Source organism: Medicago sativa, chromosome 8, assembly GCF_051527215.1.
Source record: "Medicago sativa cultivar Bolivia chromosome 8, Bolivia_mono, whole genome shotgun sequence".
In the NCBI taxonomy this organism is placed as follows: Eukaryota; Viridiplantae; Streptophyta; class Magnoliopsida; order Fabales; family Fabaceae; genus Medicago; species Medicago sativa.
The window spans coordinates 89,707,445-89,727,271 of NC_140756.1; the positions used below are offsets into that span (position 1 = coordinate 89,707,445).

Genomic DNA, 19,827 nt, shown 5'->3' on the forward strand with positions numbered 1-19,827 from the left:
ATTAGTTAAAACAAAGAAAAAAAATTAAATTAAAAACATTATGAATCAAATCAGAACTGACCCATCCTCCTTCAAAATTAAAATCAAAATCAACACACATCCTTATCCTTCATCACCAACACTCATCCTCTCTCCAAATTCATCATCATCGTTCATCCCATCATCATCCTTCATTTTTGAAATATTGACCCACAAAATCTTTTTCATTCTCTTTCTAATCTGACCCACAAAATCTGAATCAAATAAAAACTGATCCATCCTCCTTCAAAACTCACAGATTTGGAATATTAAAAATTGAAGGTGGTGATCTAGGGTTGCGTGAAAGAAGAAGAATGACTGTTTTCATTTTAGATGAAGGACAACTAATGTGACTTTGGAAAATAAATGAAAAAGATGAAGGAGTGGAGCAAAAGTGAGAGAACAAAAGTGATAGCAAAATAGACTCAGCCACCCCCACGTGAAGGTGGAATGAAGAACAAGAGAGATGAAGCTGGAGGGAGAGGTGGTGGTGTGAGAACTCACGTGCACTCTCCTTCTTTCTTTTCCTTTTTTAATTTTTTTAATTCAATTGATAAATATGTGGCTTTTTATTTTTTTTTAATTTGAAAATTACACACGTGGCATCCAAGTCACTCAAGTGAGGTGCCACATATGCGTTGACCGAGTCAAAATTGGGGTTTTGCAAAATGGGCTAAACATAAGGGGTCACTTTTGCCATTTTTTTTAATAGATGCCAAAATTACAACTTTTGCAAACTTAAGGGGCAAAAAGTGCGTTTTAGCCTACAAAATACGCAGCAAAGGCAAAGGCAAAGACATAGCTAGGGTTTGATCGATCAGAAGAATTGGAACCTATCGTTGTCGTAGCTATGGATTCTCTTCTAGCAAACTACGCTTCTTCAGATGAAGAAGACGAATACCAACAACAACAACCAATCCCATCCAAAACGACGTCTTCTTCTTCTTCTTCTTCTTCTTCTTCTTCTTCTTCCTCTCTCTTTTCTATCCTCCCTCAACCTAAATCATCATCTTCTTCCTCCTCTTCCCTCTTCAATTCCCTCCCCCCTCCCAAACAACAACCCTCTTCCGATACTCCAATCGACGCACCCTCTTCTATTCCCTCCAATTTCACCCAAATTTCTTCCCTTCCTAAACCTAAATCCCAAATTCACCAACAACTACCCAAAAGGGTCGTTCAATTCAAACCCCCAATTATTCCATTACCAAAACCCACCCAACTCCAAGACGAAGATGACGAAGAAGAAGAAGAAGAAGAAGAAGAAGAGGAACGAAATAGAAGAAGAAAGATGGAATCTTCTATTCAAACTCCAACTGTGAAATCGTTTTTATCCACTATTCCAGCACCTAGAAACTCTTCCACTCTTGGTGTTCAATCAAGCTCTGGTTCTGGAAGAAGATCCATCCTTGAAACTAGTACACCGGCACCAGAGACAAGCTCCGATGGTGGTTCTGCATCTGCTGCCGTGGAGAGCAATGTTCCTATTGAGCAAAATGCAGGGGATTATGAGAGTTACCAATATGCCACTGATCAGTATGATAGTTATGGGAATTACCAATATTCCGCAGACCAGTATGATAATTCTGGTGCTATCACTGGTGCAGCTTCTAATGGTGATGGATATGCGAGCTACGGTGGTGCTTATGAGGATTATGGGCAGTATGGGAATAATTGGGTTGATAGGTCGGGAGCGGCAACCGTGGTGCAGCCAGAGCCTTCTGGGATTAGTGAGAGTATGTTGAAGTTTACTGGGAAGAGAGGTAGGAAGGACGTTCCTGTGGAAGTGATCGAGGTGAAGCAAGATGAGTTGATTAAGAACAGACCAAGAGAAGATCAATCCAAGCTAACTGGGTTAGCTTTTGGACCTTCTTACCGGGTATTGTTTAGTTTTATTTTTACTTTTTAGTTTTTTTTATTTTTTATGGTTGATGTACATATATATCTTACAAGAAAGTATACTCAATGTTACAATGGATGAGCAGTGACAAAAGACAAAACAAAACCTTAAATGAAATAATTAGAGAGGAAGTTGAAAACTTACTAGTTTAGAAAAGATAATAGAGTCTCGTCGTAGATGAATAGGATTTGTGCGGACTGTGGAGAACATGTATAGAAGTAGCATAAGGAGGTTAGAGACCGAATGGAAGATAGTCTAATAATCTGAGGTACTGGAAAATTAAGGTTAAATCATTAAAAAGCATTTGGAGTTGCATTATTAGTCAATTTTCTTTATACATGATTGTTCCATGTGGCTGACTCCACCTAGTAAGAAAAGATTTTGGCTATTGTTATTGTTTTTTTCTTTTTTTGCTGATTATGATTTTGCGTGTGCCTGTCAGTTATTTTATTTTTATTTTTTTTTGCTGATGGTGATGTTGTGTGTGTGTCACTGTGTCTTTATATATTTTGGTTTTTACTGAGCTAGCCTTTGTATGTACGTTTGTTTTAGATTTATGTGGTAGTAAGATAAGGTATGTGCCTTTTAATAAATCACACATGTATGTGTTGGTTGAGTTGGCAAATGTGATTAAACAAAAACATGGTCTGTAAAGATTTGTGAGCCTTGTTAAATTTTACTTTATGTGAAAGCACGTTCAAACAGTAGGAGATCTAACAAACTCAATAGAGGGCGGATTTTTTGGCTATCAGTTGGAGTGTATTCAACAAAAATTGTAAAACATCGCTTATTAAGGAAAACTTAACTCCCTTGTTAGTTGTTGCAGCTGTTAAGCCCCTTTTATATAGCACAGCAGCTAAATATAAAAGAAATCCTAAATTGCATAATAGATTAGTTATAGCTAGATAGAAATAATTGAGTCAAAACAAATTAAAAAGCACAAAATAAAATGCAAAATAACATTGGTATGAGACCTAAACTTAAGTTGGATGAATGAACAATACCCATCGAGCAATAGTCCAAATAGCAATCAATGGAGACGTGTAAAGAAAAGGTGCATATGCTTACATTAGTTCCTGAGGCAGTGGTTAGGGATGAATGGCTGAATGCAGGGTAGAAGGCTTCAAATATGGCGTCGTACATTTTTGTTAACAGAAATGGAAGTTCATGGTTTAAAATTTTTGAAATAGATAGTGTCATTGCTGTGATTGTAATTTGGTGGTGACCAGTTCTGGTCCTCCTTACTTGTTCCTGGAGGCAGTTAAGCGTTGGGTACTCTATCTTGGTTCAGTTTAGCGTATATGTATTTTTGTGATTTACAGAAGGGTAGATCTTAGCAATTTTGATATGCTATCACATTTGGCTGGTGCGTAACGCAATGGTCAGGAAGCTAAGGGAAAGCCGCGCGCTATATGTTGAGGGGTTAGCATCTGGTAGGAAGCACAGTGTTGCTGGAAGTCTTATGTTTCCCGTCTCCAATCCTCCTAGCCACTAGGACAATAGACAAAAGGAAATAGAATATTAATTATTCAGCAGAATATGCATGGGTTGAATTTGAGTTCATTAGTTATTCTTGAGCATTAGAATTCTGGATATGTCTGATTAATTAACCTCTGTCCAAATTCTTTTTAAAAAATGCAAAATTGAATTTGGAGATGGAGGAGTTCCCTCTTCAGCTAGTGTTGGAAATTACTGATAATGTGACCCTTTTAGTTGGAGAGTGAGCATCTGTGAGAAGCGTTTATTAATCCATGTAAGTGTAACTGATATCATCTAGTAGGAAAAAACATGGCTGCTGTTGTCATGTCTGTCTATACACTAAACCTGCTTATATTTTTAAACGTCTATGCGTGTTGCCATATTTTGGATGCCTATGCAACAACAGAGGAAATCTTTTAAACAGCTGTAAGCTTGAGTCCTCTTACAACAGTCAAAAGAATTATGCTATAATATTGTTGGACTGTTCTATAATGCATTGTTGGATATTCATCTTCTACTGTAACTATCCCTATATAAGATAATATTAGCCATTACAAAATTATCTACATGTGTCGATTTAAGTGGTAGGTGCTTAACTTACTTTAAGTATGTGTTCTTCAGTATGATTTTTGAACCATATGCATGCAAAAAAAAAAAAAAAAACTATGTGAGGAGTAGGGATGATCAGCCTCTCGCCTGCCAATTGGGAGTAGGGATGTTAATTCATCCTTAAATGTGGAATTTAAGGATCCACAGCCGGGGAATTTTCCCCTGTGGGGACGGGGATGAGGGAGAAAGTCCCCCTGAGGGTAGTGCAAGGATTATACCCTCCGCCCTGTGGGGATGCGTCCCCGAACAATTCATTATAATACATTTTATATTTGCGTACTATACACACATATTTCTTGTGTTACATTTATTGATCTTTTCAAACAATATATGTAGAAATTTCTTTTACATTTTACTATAATGTTTTATATTATATTTGTTTAATAGTTAAATTGTTTTTACCAACTAATTGTTACTGTTGACAAAAAAATTAAAGGTTGATGATTTATTTTTCATAGACAAAACCTAGCAGTATTATGTGATGTCACCATAAAACTCAAATCTTCAAGAAATAGGAGATTTTGGTTAGTGGACTGTCACTAGAAATTGTACAGCTCCTGTAATTTTTCTTCTCCCCTGAAGAGTATGTTCATATTGTTATTTTGTATTTATCAAATTTCTTTTCTATTGTAGCCTGTTTCGGCAAAGGGAAAGCCTTCAAAGCTGCTTAAGAGGAAGCATCAAATTGGTTCATTGTACTTTGATATGAAACAAAATGAAATGAAACTTGCGGAACGACGTGCAAAGGGCATGCTTACCAAGGCTGAAACTCAAGCGAAATATGGATGGTGATGTAGGGGATGATGGCATGATGCTGTAATTTTATGAACTTCCATTATAACATGATTTATCAAGTGAGCTTTCAAATGTTGCTGCAGCCCTTGTGTTTTACTGTTCTGTATGTATACATTTACAGATTCACTCTGTTTTTCAGTGCAAAGGGTGAAATTATAATATATAATGTTACTGTGGATTTTTGTACGTAGAGTTTATTCCTTGTGATGAATAAAATTGCATTTCTTTCTTTTGAATCAGCTTTAGAGGTCAGGTTTATGGATATGGTTATTACCATTTACTCTTTGAACCTTTCATTTTTTTGGGCGTAAAAAATGGGATGCATTCAATAAATTGACCAAATTTCGTATTAAAAAGTTTGTCTAACTCGAATAAGAGCCCCCTTTACCATTTCTGGCACCTATATAAGCCTTAGTTTGTTTGTTCATTTTCATATTCAGCGATGAAATCAAAATGCTCTCGAGTAGAAAGGGCGTAACTGTTAGGCAGTTTTTAAAAGTGGATATAGCAAAGGGTGTCCAAAAAAACTGATATACCAAGATATATTCGATGGCAACATGTTGTGTGAATTTTGATAACTATCGTTCCCTTGTCTAAAGTACTATTTGTCCTACAAATAGAGTTGGATACTAAAAGTAAAAGACTTTAGAGACATTTAATACACTGAGACGCGTGTTTAAACCGACAATATCTTTGTTTTTCATACATAGTAAGTTTTGCTGCTATTCTTTTACAAAACAAACAAAAATAACGCCATTTTATTTGTCTTGCATATTAACTACCAAACAGTATACATGATAGATTTAAATGAGTAATGATATTTTGACATCCATTTGATGACAACTGTGTTGACAACCTTGTTTTTCTCACTTCTTATTGGTCAAAAACAATAGAGAGAGAAAAAGGAAGAGAGAGGATAACAACATCATGTGAGTATGAGAGAGAAAGTTGTCCAAAAGTTGTTAAAAAGTGGTTGTCAAAATATCATTTCTCGATTTAAATACACTTTGTTTTTTAAATAGAACGGAAAACAATTGATAGACACGCAATAGAAGTGTATACACATTGAAAGATAAAATCATAAAAACATATAAGGAGTGATGTGGTACATATAATAAGTTGATGTTGTAATAGCAAAAGAGTATTATGTGTCCAAATATGTTGAAAAAGAAAACACTACATATAATAGAAGCAAGCAACACGTGGTGTGCTTTTTTCTAATGGAAATAACATCGTTTTTCATTCTTGATTTGTTAATGTTAATAATTTAACTTATTCAAATGTACCAACGTCATTGACATGGTTGAGAGATAATTAAATCTCTTGAATATATACCTTCTAATGTTAATAAAAGATTAATACGTTTTCACAAGTCAGCTGATGTGAATTATGTGAAAGGGGAAATAGAGTTGTGATGTGTGACATGACCACAAGAGGACGAGGAGAGAAAAAGAAAAAAAATGATCGATAGACACCATATGAGTATATATATACATCGAGAGATAAAAACATATATAAGAAGTGATGTGACCATGTAATAACAAAAGAGATATAAAAATAAAATGAAGTGTTGAAGAGTATTGTGTATTTGTGTGTTTAAATGTCATTGTTGAAAAAGAAAACACTAAATATAATAGAAGCAAGCAGCACATGATGCGTTTTTTTTCTAATGGAAATGACATCGTTTTTCATTCTTGATTTGTTAATGTTAATAATTTAACTTATTCAAATGTACCATCATGGATATGGTTGAGAGATAATCAAATATCTTAAATATACATGGCTTAGGCTTCAATCTCATCTCATATTGGTACTGGTACATACAAAAGATTGAGCGTTAAAACACTCTATTTTCACCATTTTTTTAACATTGACTTTTTTATTGGGTAAAACTATTATAAGTTCTTTATTGTAAAGAGTGTCTCTAGCATTTTTCTAAGATATTATTTGTTAGGAATTGTTAGTGCCATAATACATCTTTGAGTAGACCATTATTTTTGTCCCTAAAAGCGATACTCGCCGTCTCACATGTCCATGAAAGCGTCACTTCATCAGCTTCTAGTTAAAAACAATCTAAGCATTCCTTTGTCCCTAATTCTTTTTCTTCATAACTTGTTTTTTCTTTTTGTAATTTTTTTCCGTTAACATGTCTAATGTCATGTCATTTAAAATTTTGATACATCACCACCTATGACATATACAAGGGCACTTGATTTTTGTTTAAAATCTAAGGCACCGATTATTTTGTGAAAACATTTTCTATTTTTCATTTCCTAAAATTTGTGTTAATTTTATCTGTTCACAATGAGATACAAATAGACTTTTGAAGTGAACCATTGTGACGAAACCTAAATGACTTCTATCTGTTTTATACTAGTGTTTATTATTACTAAGATTCAGATCCAACATGAAGAACAATAAAATGAATGAGTCTTGAAAATATCAAAATGAGGAACATACTCCCTCCGTTTCAAAATGAGTGTCGTTTTAGGTGTTTACACGCATATTAAGAAATGCAATGATTAAGAGAAAGAGAATGGTTATTTTACCAAATTATCATTATTAACTATTGATTAGTTTTAAAAGTAATACTTTGGAAGTAGTGTGCAGAGTATTAATTGGAGGGTACAATTGAAAAGAAAAAGTTATTATTGCATTGGAAACTGAAAGCGACACTCATTTTGAAACAAATTTTTTTGGCTAAAGCGACACTCATTTTGAAACGGAGGGAGTAGAAGGATACATTTTCCCAATTTCATATATCACCCGTATTCGTTCACAACAATTATTACACATACAAATTTATAATAATACACAAACAATAATAGATCTTTTCCTTGTGAAACTGTCCACGTCTTTGAATTGAAAGAGAGTCTGATCAAAAGGTTGAGCCATTGAACCCAACAAATGAGGGCTGTATACAAGAACACAAAAAATGAGATGTAGAATGTAATCAAGCAATGTCCTATCTATCTCATAAAATTGAGAGCTGACATAAAATAGAAGAAAGCAGAAATTTACCTGAACATCACAAAATTTGATGTAGAATCGGGAGCTATGAATCTGTAAGTTAGTTTGAATGATTTGTGCAATAGTAGAACTCAGTTTTGCATTAACAGTTGGATCAAGGCCCCCAATTGATATCAGTTCTCCATAGGCAGCTGGCTCTTCAGTACCACCAAATGCAATTGGCACTCCTCCATTCACCAAAATACACATATACTGAAATACAAACAAAGCAAAAGGCACAAACAAAAAAAAAAGTAAGACTAAAATTACTAAAAAGTTACTTGAAAAAGAAGTTACCAATAGTTAAGACTACTATTGAGAGTGTTACTTCGTTAAAAGTTGTGATCAAGAAAAAACAAGGTTGAAAGGGAAAACGGTATAAGTGGACTCAACGAATTCGGGTCTTCCGATGATCTTTGCAACAGCTTTGGTGGCATCCCTTAGAATGTTGGAAGCAATAACAGGATCCACTGGGACGTTGGTGAAGAGGTTCAAAGTGGGCATTGTGTTGCCTTTGCTAGTTGCCTTTGGTATTTGTTCTATATTTATATTAGGAATGAATCGACTAAAAGTTCTTAAATTATGTCACAAACTATTTAAATCAATTAAAAGTTCTTAAATTATGAAAAATACATCAATTTAGTCTCAAATTATTTAAATCGACTAAATAGTTGGATGAGAGAATAGTTTAAGACTTTAGTTGATTTCAATAGTTTAGGACCTATAAAAGATAAAATTAGCTTAGATACTTTTATTCCATCTTTTCCTATTATCAACATGTGTCCATTTGAGTCGAAGGTAATTTAGCTTAGACATTTAAACCAGGGGCTGACTCATTCAAAGGCTATGTGTGGCTAAAGGCACACATCTAATTTCCCTATTTTTTTATTTTTTTTTATAAATAAAACACAATATATTAAGAATAAGAACAACAAACCAACAACCTTCTAGAACTCTTTTTTCCTTCTTGTTCTCTTAACAATTAGCAATGATATCATTTTAGCTCATTTTCAACAAATGGATAGGAGACGATTTTCATTGTAATGTATTGTATCAAACAATGTTATTCCTTATTTTTGATATAGTTTGCATTATTTTTTCTTTAAAATTTTAGCCACATATGTATCAAATGTCTAAATCCACATGCTTTAAGCATCTGTTCCGTTTGATCTTGGAACCATATGTATGGAAAAAACTATGTGAGGGGTCTATGCCTTTAGACTTGAGTGGCTGAAAGTAATCTGTACATCTTTCAGGTCCACAGACTATGCCACTAGCATCATCCATCACATAACAGTCATAAATTATATGAAAAACAAAGCTAATTAATGTTACTATAAAAGAGATTTAACAGTTTATTTTTCACTGGCAAAATCTATAGTTTGATATCAGTGGAATGTCACTTGAAATTGTACGGCTCCTGTAATTTTCTTTGGTGAACTTGATATGATACTTACCAGTATGCTGGAACTTTTACATCGTATATGGTAACCGATTATTTTAACTTCATGAAACAACGACGAGCACAACTTCATAAATGTTGGTTCTTTTTATAATTGTTTGACAATTTTAACGTTAGATATATCTGATAATGTCTTCAATTTTTTGTATATGTTAGACATTTGAAATTATACGTTTAAACTTGGTTTCCCTAAACTTAGTTTTTAGCTCAGTCCATGCAAGTCACCTCCATTTCTCTTATAGTATAATATAAATCACTTCTATCTCTTTTATACATTTCATTATTCTCTATCCCACGATGAGTGTCACAAACTATATAAATTGATGAATCTTGAAAAGATCAAAATGACACACAAAGATACATTTTCCCATTTTTCATATATCAAATGTATTCGTTCACAACAATTATGCATACAAATTTGTAATAATCCACAGAAAGATGAAATATATTTTTTCCTTGAGAAACTGCCCAAGTATGTGAAAGACTGATCAGAAGGTTGAGCCATTGAACCCAAAAAATGAGCGCTGCACCACAAACACAGATAAAACATGAAGTAAAAGAACAAAAATTACAAAAAGATATAACTATGACATTTATCTCATGCAAAGGAATCTGTTTGGATCGGTATTGTCGCCACACCCTCCATGATAAAATACATACGCTTGAGCAAATTCAAAATAATAATGAAAATACATAAATCATATGATACATATGAGACATCACTTTCTTACTTTGATTGTGAATTCATTTTCATAACCCTTTCCTTATTTCCACGTGAACTGATTTAACAAAATGATGGGAACTAATACCTTATTACAAAAGAATAGGGAAGTTTCTTGGATTAACAACTCAATCAAAGTGACAAGCTACCTCTCTCTAACCCCTTCCTATGGGGATACCAATTTTAAAATAACAATATCCATTACGGTTTTATAAGCTAAAATCATTTGAAAAGAAAGAAAAAAAAAAAACTATAAATTTTGGCAACCTTAAAATATTCATTCATCTTTCGAGGTGAAATATTCCTCAAGGACGACATCCTCACACACAGTCTCCGCCATAGGCTACTGATACGATGTTAATACTCCAAGACTTTACAAGAACAATACATGAAATAGAGTACTATGGCTAACTAGATAAACTTAGTAAATATACTTTTTTCTGTTATTGTAGTCAAAGTATTGCTAAACAACATCAGATATCAATCTCTACTTAAATAACATGTATTATTATTAGCAACAAATTTGCCCCAGAACAGTAATAATTTAATACCTATCTTTGCCTCCTCCAACAAACACAATGAGAAACCTCTAAGTTCAGAGTAATAAACAGTTTCAATATAATATGGAAGATAACTGTATATACGAGTTAGAATGTATGAAATGGTATCACATCAAATAAGAATGAATGCATCAAACTCACCAGCATTCACAGTCATATATATATTTAAAATAAGCTATAAAGAAATCGTAAATTTACCTCGGAGTCATAAAATTTGATGTAGAATCTGGAGCTATCAATGTATAGTTTAGTTTGAAGGATTTCTGCAATAGTAGAACTCAGTTTTGCATTAACACTTGGACCAAGTCCGCCAATTGATATCAGCTCTCCATAGGCAGCCGGCTCTTCAGTCCCACCAAATGCAATAGGCACTCCACCATTCAACAAAATCATCACATACTGAAACAAAGGCACATATTTCATGTCAAATAAAAGATTAAGATTAAAATTAAGACTACGATTGAGTGTTGGTGGCATGTAGCATATGTAGTTTTGAAGACATGGTTGGATAAAGTTTTGATATTAACAGAGTAATTTAATCAAACATTTGGTGGGCAACAATAAACAAAGGAGGAAAAGGGTTAAAATGGACTCAACGGATTCAGGTTTTCCGATGATTTTTGCAACAACTTTGGTGGCATCCCTGAGAATGTCGGAAGCAATAACAGGATCAACGGGGATGTTGGTGAAGAGGTTCAAAGTGGGCATTGCGTTGTCCTTGAGTCCTTCAGGATAAGGTGTTTGTCTCTTCTTCACAGTTCACACACAAATTCGTGTTTTGGAGTTGGTTTTTTCTATGACTTATTTTTATGACATCAAATAAGAATTTAATTTCTTTTGAAAGATCAAATAAGAAATTTTATTTCCCTCTAAAAAAGAAAAATTCATTTATTTCATGTTTACCTCATAAGTATACTGAATTGAGTTTTGGTCCCCAACTTTCTAAACATTGCAACAAGTTGTCTTTTTCATCGTCAAAAAGAACAAAAAAATTACCAAATGTTTCAATCCAATTGTTATTGTTGAGCTCTTCGCAATACTTAAAACGAGTTGGTGGTCCCTAAGTACACGTTTGGTACCATGACAAACAAATAAAATCGTGATGACATTGTGATTCTCACAAATTTAATGTGGTATACTAAATATGTACTAAACTTTCTTTGCCATCATGACTCATCATCCAATAGACGAGAACAATCAAAATTTAGGACGATTGTGATTCGTGACTCCTTCGAGGGAGGACATAAATGAGAAAGTACTTTGACATCCTAATGTTAGTCATATCCCATCGCGTTAATATTTAACAATAACAACATATTAGGGGAAGAAATTTAAGCAATGATAGTGACAACAATATGGACTTATATGATTTTGAATGCTATACACTACCAACTTCAAATCAAATCAAAAAATTACATGATCCATTTCTGAGTCCCTCTCCCATTTCATAATAGATAAGGAAGTTCAAGCATTTCCTTCATGAATCAGTAGGAGTGTATGTTGTCAGTTTGTCAATGCTTGAACAAGATGCCCTAACTGTCCCTTGAGCATATTCTATCCCATGGCAAGGATTATCAAACTTCCATTAAATTACATCTTCCCAAGCTAAATGACTCATGGAGAATAATCATTCAAACGATATGTTATGATCCAGCAAATTATGTCCTGTACGTAACAAATTGTAAAACGTAATGCATGTTCCTTAAGATTTATTGGAAAATTGGAAAACATTTATATTTTTAGGGATTCACTTCGCAAAGGGAGTATGTCTTAACACACTTCAACCAATTATTATACGAGTAAACTTTCCCGGGTGATAAAATTGCCACGACCTTGTTCCCTCTATAATGTAGTCTCATTTCGGAATTCTGGTTTTGTGACCAAAGGCCAACTTCATGCAGATCACCTTCTTTCCAGCAGATGTTGACTGTCACCCCGCCACGCGCTTTTAATCCTTTCACGCAACCATTTGCCCATTTATCCTGAGGCAATGCAGGAAGTAAGTAGATGTCCTTCGTTGTGCTTTGAACAAGCATTTCTGCAATTGCTGCTGAAAAACTGACACAAACAATGACCATTTTCTCAGCCAGTGTGACTCAATTACGAGTTCAAAATGAAACTGACAAGATACACAAACATGGCCGTTAAAGACGAGACTTACCCAAAGTTCGCATCAATTTGGAAGGGAGGATGTGCTGTGAACAGGTTACTGTAAAGTCCTCCTTCGAAACCAACAGCTTCCTGCTCAGGGTCCGCTAAGACAATCAAGTGTTTTATCATGCGATATGCATGCTCACTGTTGTGAAGACGAGCCCACAATGCAGCTTTCCAAGTTGTTGACCACCCGGGACCTTCATCTCCTGTAACATAATGCAAGAAATGTGATTGCTGTTAAGATATATTATTTCTAGTATTAAAGATAAAAAAGATACAACCTTAGGTCATTTTGGTGTACAAGGTTGAACATGAACGGGGGAATTCCTAATTTGAGAATGTAGTATATTTGTTGTGATTATCTTCTACATTACCCGGAGGTTTTAATGAATAGAGTGACTTAACTATTAAAATCAATAGACGTAGTACTATTACCTAAAATAACTACTACGTCGGGGACAAAAATCAGAATTAAAGCTCTAGTAAAAGACCTCTTTTAATTAGACTATAATCCACAGCTTTACAAAGATCTGGAGTTTTCTCGAGATTTATTGTGTGCCCCGGAAACAAGCCAAACAGATGTGAAACATGCCGATGATGTACATCTGGGTCCTGAAAATCTTCAGCCTGTCAAATAAATAAGGTGTTAAATTTAACATGGAACCCCTAGTTTACAATCCAAAATTTTCATTGAAGATCAGAAGATATTAGATGACATAAGTTTGACAAATTGACACTTGAAAGATGAATAGAAGGAAAACACAAATATAATATGATTGCATACCCATTCCATAATTGATCCATCCCTAGCAATTTTTATAGGAGGAAACTTAGATTGAGACTCAAATACTCTTTTGATAATAGCATCATCTTGTCTTCCCAAAATCTGTTTTTGACAAGGGACCAAGAAAAAATTAGGATAACTAGAAACTAGTGTCTAGTATTGGTTTGAGAACTAAGATCAGTTCACCTCAGCAGCAGAAATGACTATAGAGAAAACTTCTTTTATGATTGAAATGTCCATAGTTGATGAGTAGCTCACACTAGCCTGCTTTTGATCCGGTGCAATGAACATGTGCTCTGGTGAAGTTGATGGATTAGTTTCCAATAATCCACCAGGGCCTTCAATCAACCAATCCAATAAAAATGATGTACATCCTTCCAACAAAGGATATGCTTTATTCTTCAGAAATTCCTAATTTAAGAGAAAAATCAACCATTATTTACACAATACAGTACTTTTTTATAAAAAAAATGCATATATGTATGTATCACTATAACATATTAGATCTTTCATCCCTCAGCAGCATGGTGTATCCCTTAACCGTTCAGTCATTGTAATCAAATGTTTTTTGGAAACAACAGCACCAACTAAGTTGCAGACTTACAACAATAAAATGAAACTTGAAGTTAATTATACTGAATTTTTCGGCCTTCAACAATGCCTCTTCCGCATGCTGTCTCCTAAAACTATTAATCAGCATAGCTAAACAAGATATTTGTTGGACTAATACCAGTTTGAAATTGCATTATGCAAATGAAACATAATAACCAAAAATCAGTCAAAGCGGGTTATGTTTTACATCATCTCTATTACAACTTATAATAATGCCATGAAAATAGAAGGTTGGCATTATGGAATATTCAGCTCTTCAAGGTATAACAGTTCTTGATCTGCATATTTAATAAAATACCTGAACTTACCTTATCCGTTGTATAAGTGTAATGCTCCCATAGATGGGTACAAAGCCAGGCTCCACCCATTGGCCATAAAGCCCAAACAGCCGGACCTCGATATGGGGATGTTTTAGCCCATAAGTCAGAAACATGATGTGCAACCCAACCATCAGCTTCGTAGTTCACCTGCATGCCAGATCAAATGAAATTCTTTATACCCAATATACAAAACTCACAACATGGTGGATTGGTGGTCAGATACCTGTGCGTAGCAACATGCAAGATTATTTTTCTTTTGCTTGCCTAATTCCTATCCTTCTTGAATTTAAAACACACACAATTACATTAAATTGGAGCTAATTGCTTTGGCTTGCACTTAACATACACCTGATTAATAGGAGGTCTAGTAGCAAGTTACTGATAGCTGACGAACATAATTATAACCAATCCCTTTCTTACATAGAATGTCAAGAATTATATGAAAGAAAGAGTAAAGAAACAAAATACCTTTGCAGTTTTACTACCATTGACTGACAAAGAGGAAATGTGATCAAATAGTGGCTCTTGACACTCATGTAGGTTGCAAGAAAGGGACGGCCAATAATTCATTTGAAGATTTATGTTCAAGTGTGGAGCCCCACTGGATGACAAAAAAAGAGACAAATTACAAATTATCATCAATTCTTTAAGAAATTACTTCTAAATACTTATTTGATACTGCCTATCCATATAGAAACTCTAAGCCACCTTAGAATCTAGAAGCAATAGAACTTAATCTCTTTACTTTCCTTTTACATATTTATTTATCACTAGAGGGGGGATGGAAAGTGAAGGGAAAACATACTCCCATTTAGGCACAACATCTTTGTTCCATATACCCTGTAGGTTTGCCACCTGAGTTCCAGGACGTGAACAAGCAATTAGCAGATATCTACCGTATTGAAACAAAAGCTCCACGACGGAAGGATCTTCATCATTTTGAAATGATTTGATTCTCGATGAAGTTGGAACAATATCACCACCTCTCAATTGAGATATGTTAGTTTGACAAGAAACTATTTTCTCTTCGTCCAAAATAGGTTTTCCTAAAACAGTCTTCGAACTTTTACAGAGTTGCAATGAGACCCGATGAAATAGATTTTGATAGTCATCCAAGTGACGAGCATAAATATCATCATATTTTAAGCTTTTCACAAACTTCATTTTTCTTAAGGACTCAGAAGTAGGATCTTTCTTAGAGTTTTCAGGATCAGTAAATGGACCATCAAACGACGAGGAAGCTGTCAGAAGCAAAACAGCCCAATCTGAACCTTCAACTCTAAGCTTCTTATCATCCAAAACATGTATAACTCCTTTTTCATTACTGATCTTCATAGCAAGAACTGCAGAAAACTGAATTCCCTTTGGTTCGTCACTTGAATTCACTTGTGGCGGGATCCTTTTGCCAGGACAGCTTCCTTCCATTATTATTTGATTTTTGCTGCTTAACCGCGTATTGTGATGTAATTTGCTATCCAAAGATACTGTAAATGATAATGACCCCGGTTTGCTTGTGGAAAACTTTGTCACTAGCACTCGGTCGGGATTAGAAGCAAAATGCTCTCTGGTAAATTCTACATCACCCACATTATATTTTATTTTTGCTGTTGCATTATCCAAATCAAGTTCTCTGTGATATGACTCTTCGGAATATTTAAGATGAGAATCATCGAATTGTAATTTAATATCGCCAAGAAGTTGGTATACCTTCATTCAAAATAAAAAAAAAAAACAGGATGTGAAGACTTCACACATTTTATGCAAGGTTCCTTAACTCATGCACCAATATATCTTTAGTAATGGAGTGGGGTGGAGGAGTAAACAATCCATGAATGAGAACACTAATATGAAAGCATGCATATGATTTATATTCAAGAAAAATTGAAATTACATGGATTCCTCTATTTATATATCATGTTCCTTGGTTGTCAACTCCTGATATCAGTCTAAAAACTAGCATAGTTCCTCATTAACTGTTGGAAGGGTTTTGGCTTTTTCAAAATAAAATATATATATATATATAGGGTTATGATAGAAGACACCTTTTATGAAGGTGTCTTTTATCAAGTTACTCTATGAGCATTTGCGAAAAGACACCAACTTACTTCTAGGAAGGTGTCTTTTATCAAAGTTATAACTAAAAAGTGAAAATCACACCTTAAGGTGTGACTTGATAAAAGACACCACCAAAGGGTGGCTTGTAACATAACCTATATATATATATATATATATATATATATATATATATATATATATATATATATATATATATATATATATATGGGGTTTGCTAGGATACACCCACTAGTTTTTATTAAGGTGTGTTTTAGCAAAGATATAACTAAAAAGTTGTTAAATACACCTTAAGGTGAATGTTGCTAAAACACACCTTCTAAAAAATAAGTGGGTGTATGTTAGCAACTCCTATAGGCATTTGCTAGGATACACCCACTTATTTTTTAGAAGGTGTGTTTTAGCAAGTTATAACTAAAAAGTAGTTAAATACACCTTAAGGTGTAGCTTGCTAAAACACTCCCACATAAAAACTAGTGGGTGTGTTTTAGCAAATCCCTATATATACATATATATATATATATATATATATATATATATATATATATATATATATATATATATATATATATATATATATATATATACATACATATATACATACATATATATATACCTATATACATACATATATATATATATATATATACACACATATATATATACATATATATACACATATATATATATATATATATATATATATATATAATGCTGGAAGGGTTATATTGAAGGTGAGAAAAACACAAGAAGGGGGGGTTGAATTGTGTTTTTGGAAAATTCTTCGTTTTTCCTTCAAACTGAACACACTTGATCAGAAGCTAAGTGAGACAGCTTCTGAAGTGGTAATCAGAATCTAAATGCAGCGGAATAAAACAGAGAGAGAGAAGAAGAACGACACAAAGCAATTATACTGGTTCCTTCCACAATCCGGAAGTAGTCCAGTCCCCCTTGCACTTCCAAGGAGATTTCACTAAGAGTAATATCTGATTACAATTGCTCAAGCACACAGGCAAGAGACTTCCTTTGCTCAAGCACACAAGCAAGAGACTTCCTTTGCTCAAGAACACAATCAAGAGACTTCCTGCTCAAGCACAACTGCAAGAGACTTCTAACTAAACAAAATTACACAGAAAATTGTTTAAGGTTGAACACTTGATATACAATCAGAGGTGCTCACAATACAAATCAGATACAGACTCAATGGAATTAAGAATTTCTAAGATATGACTTTGAGACACAGAAATTCTAAGTGAATGCAGAACAATTTCAGCAGAGGTTTGGCACTTGTAAAAATGTTGAGAGTCTGTTGTTCAGCATTGCCAAATCTCTAAGTCTTCACTCCTTTATATAGAGGTGTGAAAGAGACGTTGTGAAATTGCCAGCACACCAAAGAGTCGTTGTTGAAGCTTGATCTTTCACCTTTGATCTTTTGCCTGATTTGGTTGTTGTCCTATGAAGAACCAATTTGAAATCCATTCCTTATCCAAAGGAACATCTATGCAGGCGAAGCCGTATTCTGGAGCTGTTTTCTTGTCTTGTAGCGTGGACACAAGACAGAGTAGTGGAGAACGTGGTTGTACAATTCGTACAAATGTCAACGCTTTCGTCCAAATTGCAAGCACATGCCTTCAAACACCTTTGAAATGACCGTTGCAAAATTCCACTAATCCTTTGTTGTGTTTTCGAATCCAATAGACAGCTTTTGCAGTGATGATTCTTCAATCCTTGAATCTTCGCAAATCCAGTTGATCTTCAGCTTTTGGTGAAATGGCTTCTGATGAGGCAGCTTCTGCAGCTTCTGATGATGCAGCTTCTGATGATATGGCTTCTGGACCTCTATTCTTCAGGAGCACTATTCTTACTTCAGAAGCGACTTAACTTCAGGGGCGCTTTTTCTCTTCAGTAGCAAGTTGCCTTCAGGAGCGTCCAAGCTTCAAATTTTGTTGTTTCCTTTGCTCTTTATTTGCTCATTCAGAACCAATGATGATGTAACTATTTTAATTATGGTCCTGTAAACTTGAACAAATATTAGCTAGTCCAATTTACAATTTTTAATACCTTGTTATCATCAAAACTCTTTAAGGTTCATTGTTAAACACATTTTGTTCCAACATATATGAATTTGCAGTGTGTTACATACTTCACCAGGAGGTCCCGACAATTTGAGAGCTGCAGTTGTAGCTTCGGAATATTTTCTGTCATCGACAAGTTTTCGGACTTCAGCCAGCGCTTCAGGAGCATTTTTGTCGGTGTAGTTGCCAGGTATACCAGTCCATAGGGTGTCCTCTGTGAAGAAAAAAATTGAATCTTCATATTAGTATGCTTTTTAAATAACAAAGGACTGAAAGACATATTGGTAGCTCTATGGATAATGCAGCATGACCTTATCCCTGATATCTTAATTCTATAAATTTGCAACTAGAAAATGTCTAGACTCTAGTACTACTGTCCCCCCAGCATGCACTTTGGATCAAAATAAACAATTACTATTATACTGAAAGTCTTCAAGATTGGAACCGAAAGCAAGAAGTGAGTGTTTTTACCATTGAGCTGTAGAACTTCAGACTGTATGCCACCCCAAATCATGGCACCAAGACGACCATTGCCAATGGGGATGGCATCAGTCCAGTACTTGGCAGGCCTAGAAAAAGTAACCTTCAAGGGCATTGAAGGTTCATCATCATCTGCATTTGCTAAACTTGGGTTCCACAAGTCCTTATGTGGAGGACCTTGCACCATAATCCATTCTCCATCTTCCATTGTAGAAAAAAAGTAGTGAGATGAATTGGGAAGGAAGAGAATAGAGAGAGGATTGAGTTAGTGGAACTGAACAAAGCAGAGTGATAGTTGTTTGTACAAGTGGTAGTGTGTCACCATTCATAACCATCCAAGTGTCTCATTGTAAAAAAATTATTAAAAATGGTAATTTATATCTTTTTTGATAAAAAAAATGATAATTTATAATACTGGCAAAAAATTTGGAATTTTGATTTTAAAATTGAATAAACAAAATTAAATCTAACTGATTATTCATAATAATATAGAAATGGTTTTGATAAAAAAAATATTAATATAAAAATTATGATGCCATGTCAATATGGCTATGTGGCAATGGTGTCCATAACTTTTGTTAGTCTAGTTAGCATATATATTTGATAGGAGAGACGGATAAATAACCAAATGTTTCAATCCATGTGTCATTGTTGACCCTTAACTTTATTTGTTTTCCATTAAAATTAATCAACCATTTCATCATACTTATAAGAAGTTGGTGGTCCCTAATTGCATGTTTAGTATCACAGTTGATTGATAAAATCACGATGATACCATG

At 34.2% G+C, this 19,827-nt stretch overlaps 4 protein-coding genes across 5 annotated transcripts; 1 reads left to right on the forward strand and 3 right to left on the reverse strand.

Moving 5' to 3' along the window:
* Positions 1-816: 816 nt before the first annotated feature.
* LOC146903062 (mitotic checkpoint protein PRCC-carboxy-term protein) lies at positions 817-5,034 on the forward strand. Its single transcript, XM_085739006.1, has 2 exons — positions 817-1,894; positions 4,637-5,034. Exons 1-2 carry the CDS (start codon positions 869-871, stop codon positions 4,793-4,795), a joined length of 1,185 nt encoding a protein of 394 aa, XP_085595132.1. The 5' UTR covers positions 817-868; the 3' UTR covers positions 4,796-5,034.
* Positions 5,035-7,429: 2,395 nt separating this feature from the next.
* On the reverse strand, positions 7,430-8,366 carry LOC146903063 (uncharacterized). The gene is made up of 3 exons (XM_085733085.1): positions 8,201-8,366; positions 7,820-8,020; positions 7,430-7,712 (listed from the first exon to the last, which is right to left on the reverse strand). The coding sequence occupies exons 1-3, from the start codon at positions 8,309-8,311 to the stop codon at positions 7,677-7,679; spliced, it is 348 nt and encodes a 115-aa protein (XP_085589211.1). The 5' UTR covers positions 8,312-8,366; the 3' UTR covers positions 7,430-7,676.
* A 1,248-nt stretch (positions 8,367-9,614) lies between these two features.
* On the reverse strand, positions 9,615-11,365 carry LOC146903064 (uncharacterized). Its single transcript, XM_085732759.1, has 3 exons — positions 11,148-11,365; positions 10,749-10,949; positions 9,615-9,793 (listed from the first exon to the last, which is right to left on the reverse strand). Exons 1-3 carry the CDS (start codon positions 11,256-11,258, stop codon positions 9,758-9,760), a joined length of 348 nt encoding a protein of 115 aa, XP_085588885.1. The 5' UTR covers positions 11,259-11,365; the 3' UTR covers positions 9,615-9,757.
* Positions 11,366-11,880: 515 nt separating this feature from the next.
* LOC146903065 (alpha-L-fucosidase 2-like) lies at positions 11,881-19,324 on the reverse strand. Of its 2 annotated transcripts, XM_085732757.1 has the most exons (10): positions 19,040-19,324; positions 18,637-18,782; positions 15,226-16,127; positions 14,889-15,021; positions 14,409-14,567; positions 13,675-13,899; positions 13,489-13,590; positions 13,196-13,331; positions 12,712-12,910; positions 11,881-12,608 (listed from the first exon to the last, which is right to left on the reverse strand). In XM_085732757.1, exons 1-10 carry the CDS (start codon positions 19,254-19,256, stop codon positions 12,290-12,292), a joined length of 2,538 nt encoding a protein of 845 aa, XP_085588883.1. In that variant the 5' UTR covers positions 19,257-19,324; the 3' UTR covers positions 11,881-12,289. The 2 variants fall into 2 exon arrangements, with proteins under 2 accessions (XP_085588883.1, XP_085588884.1); XM_085732758.1 differs by lacking the exons at positions 13,675-13,899; positions 14,409-14,567.
* Between the last annotated feature and the right edge of the window lie 503 nt (positions 19,325-19,827).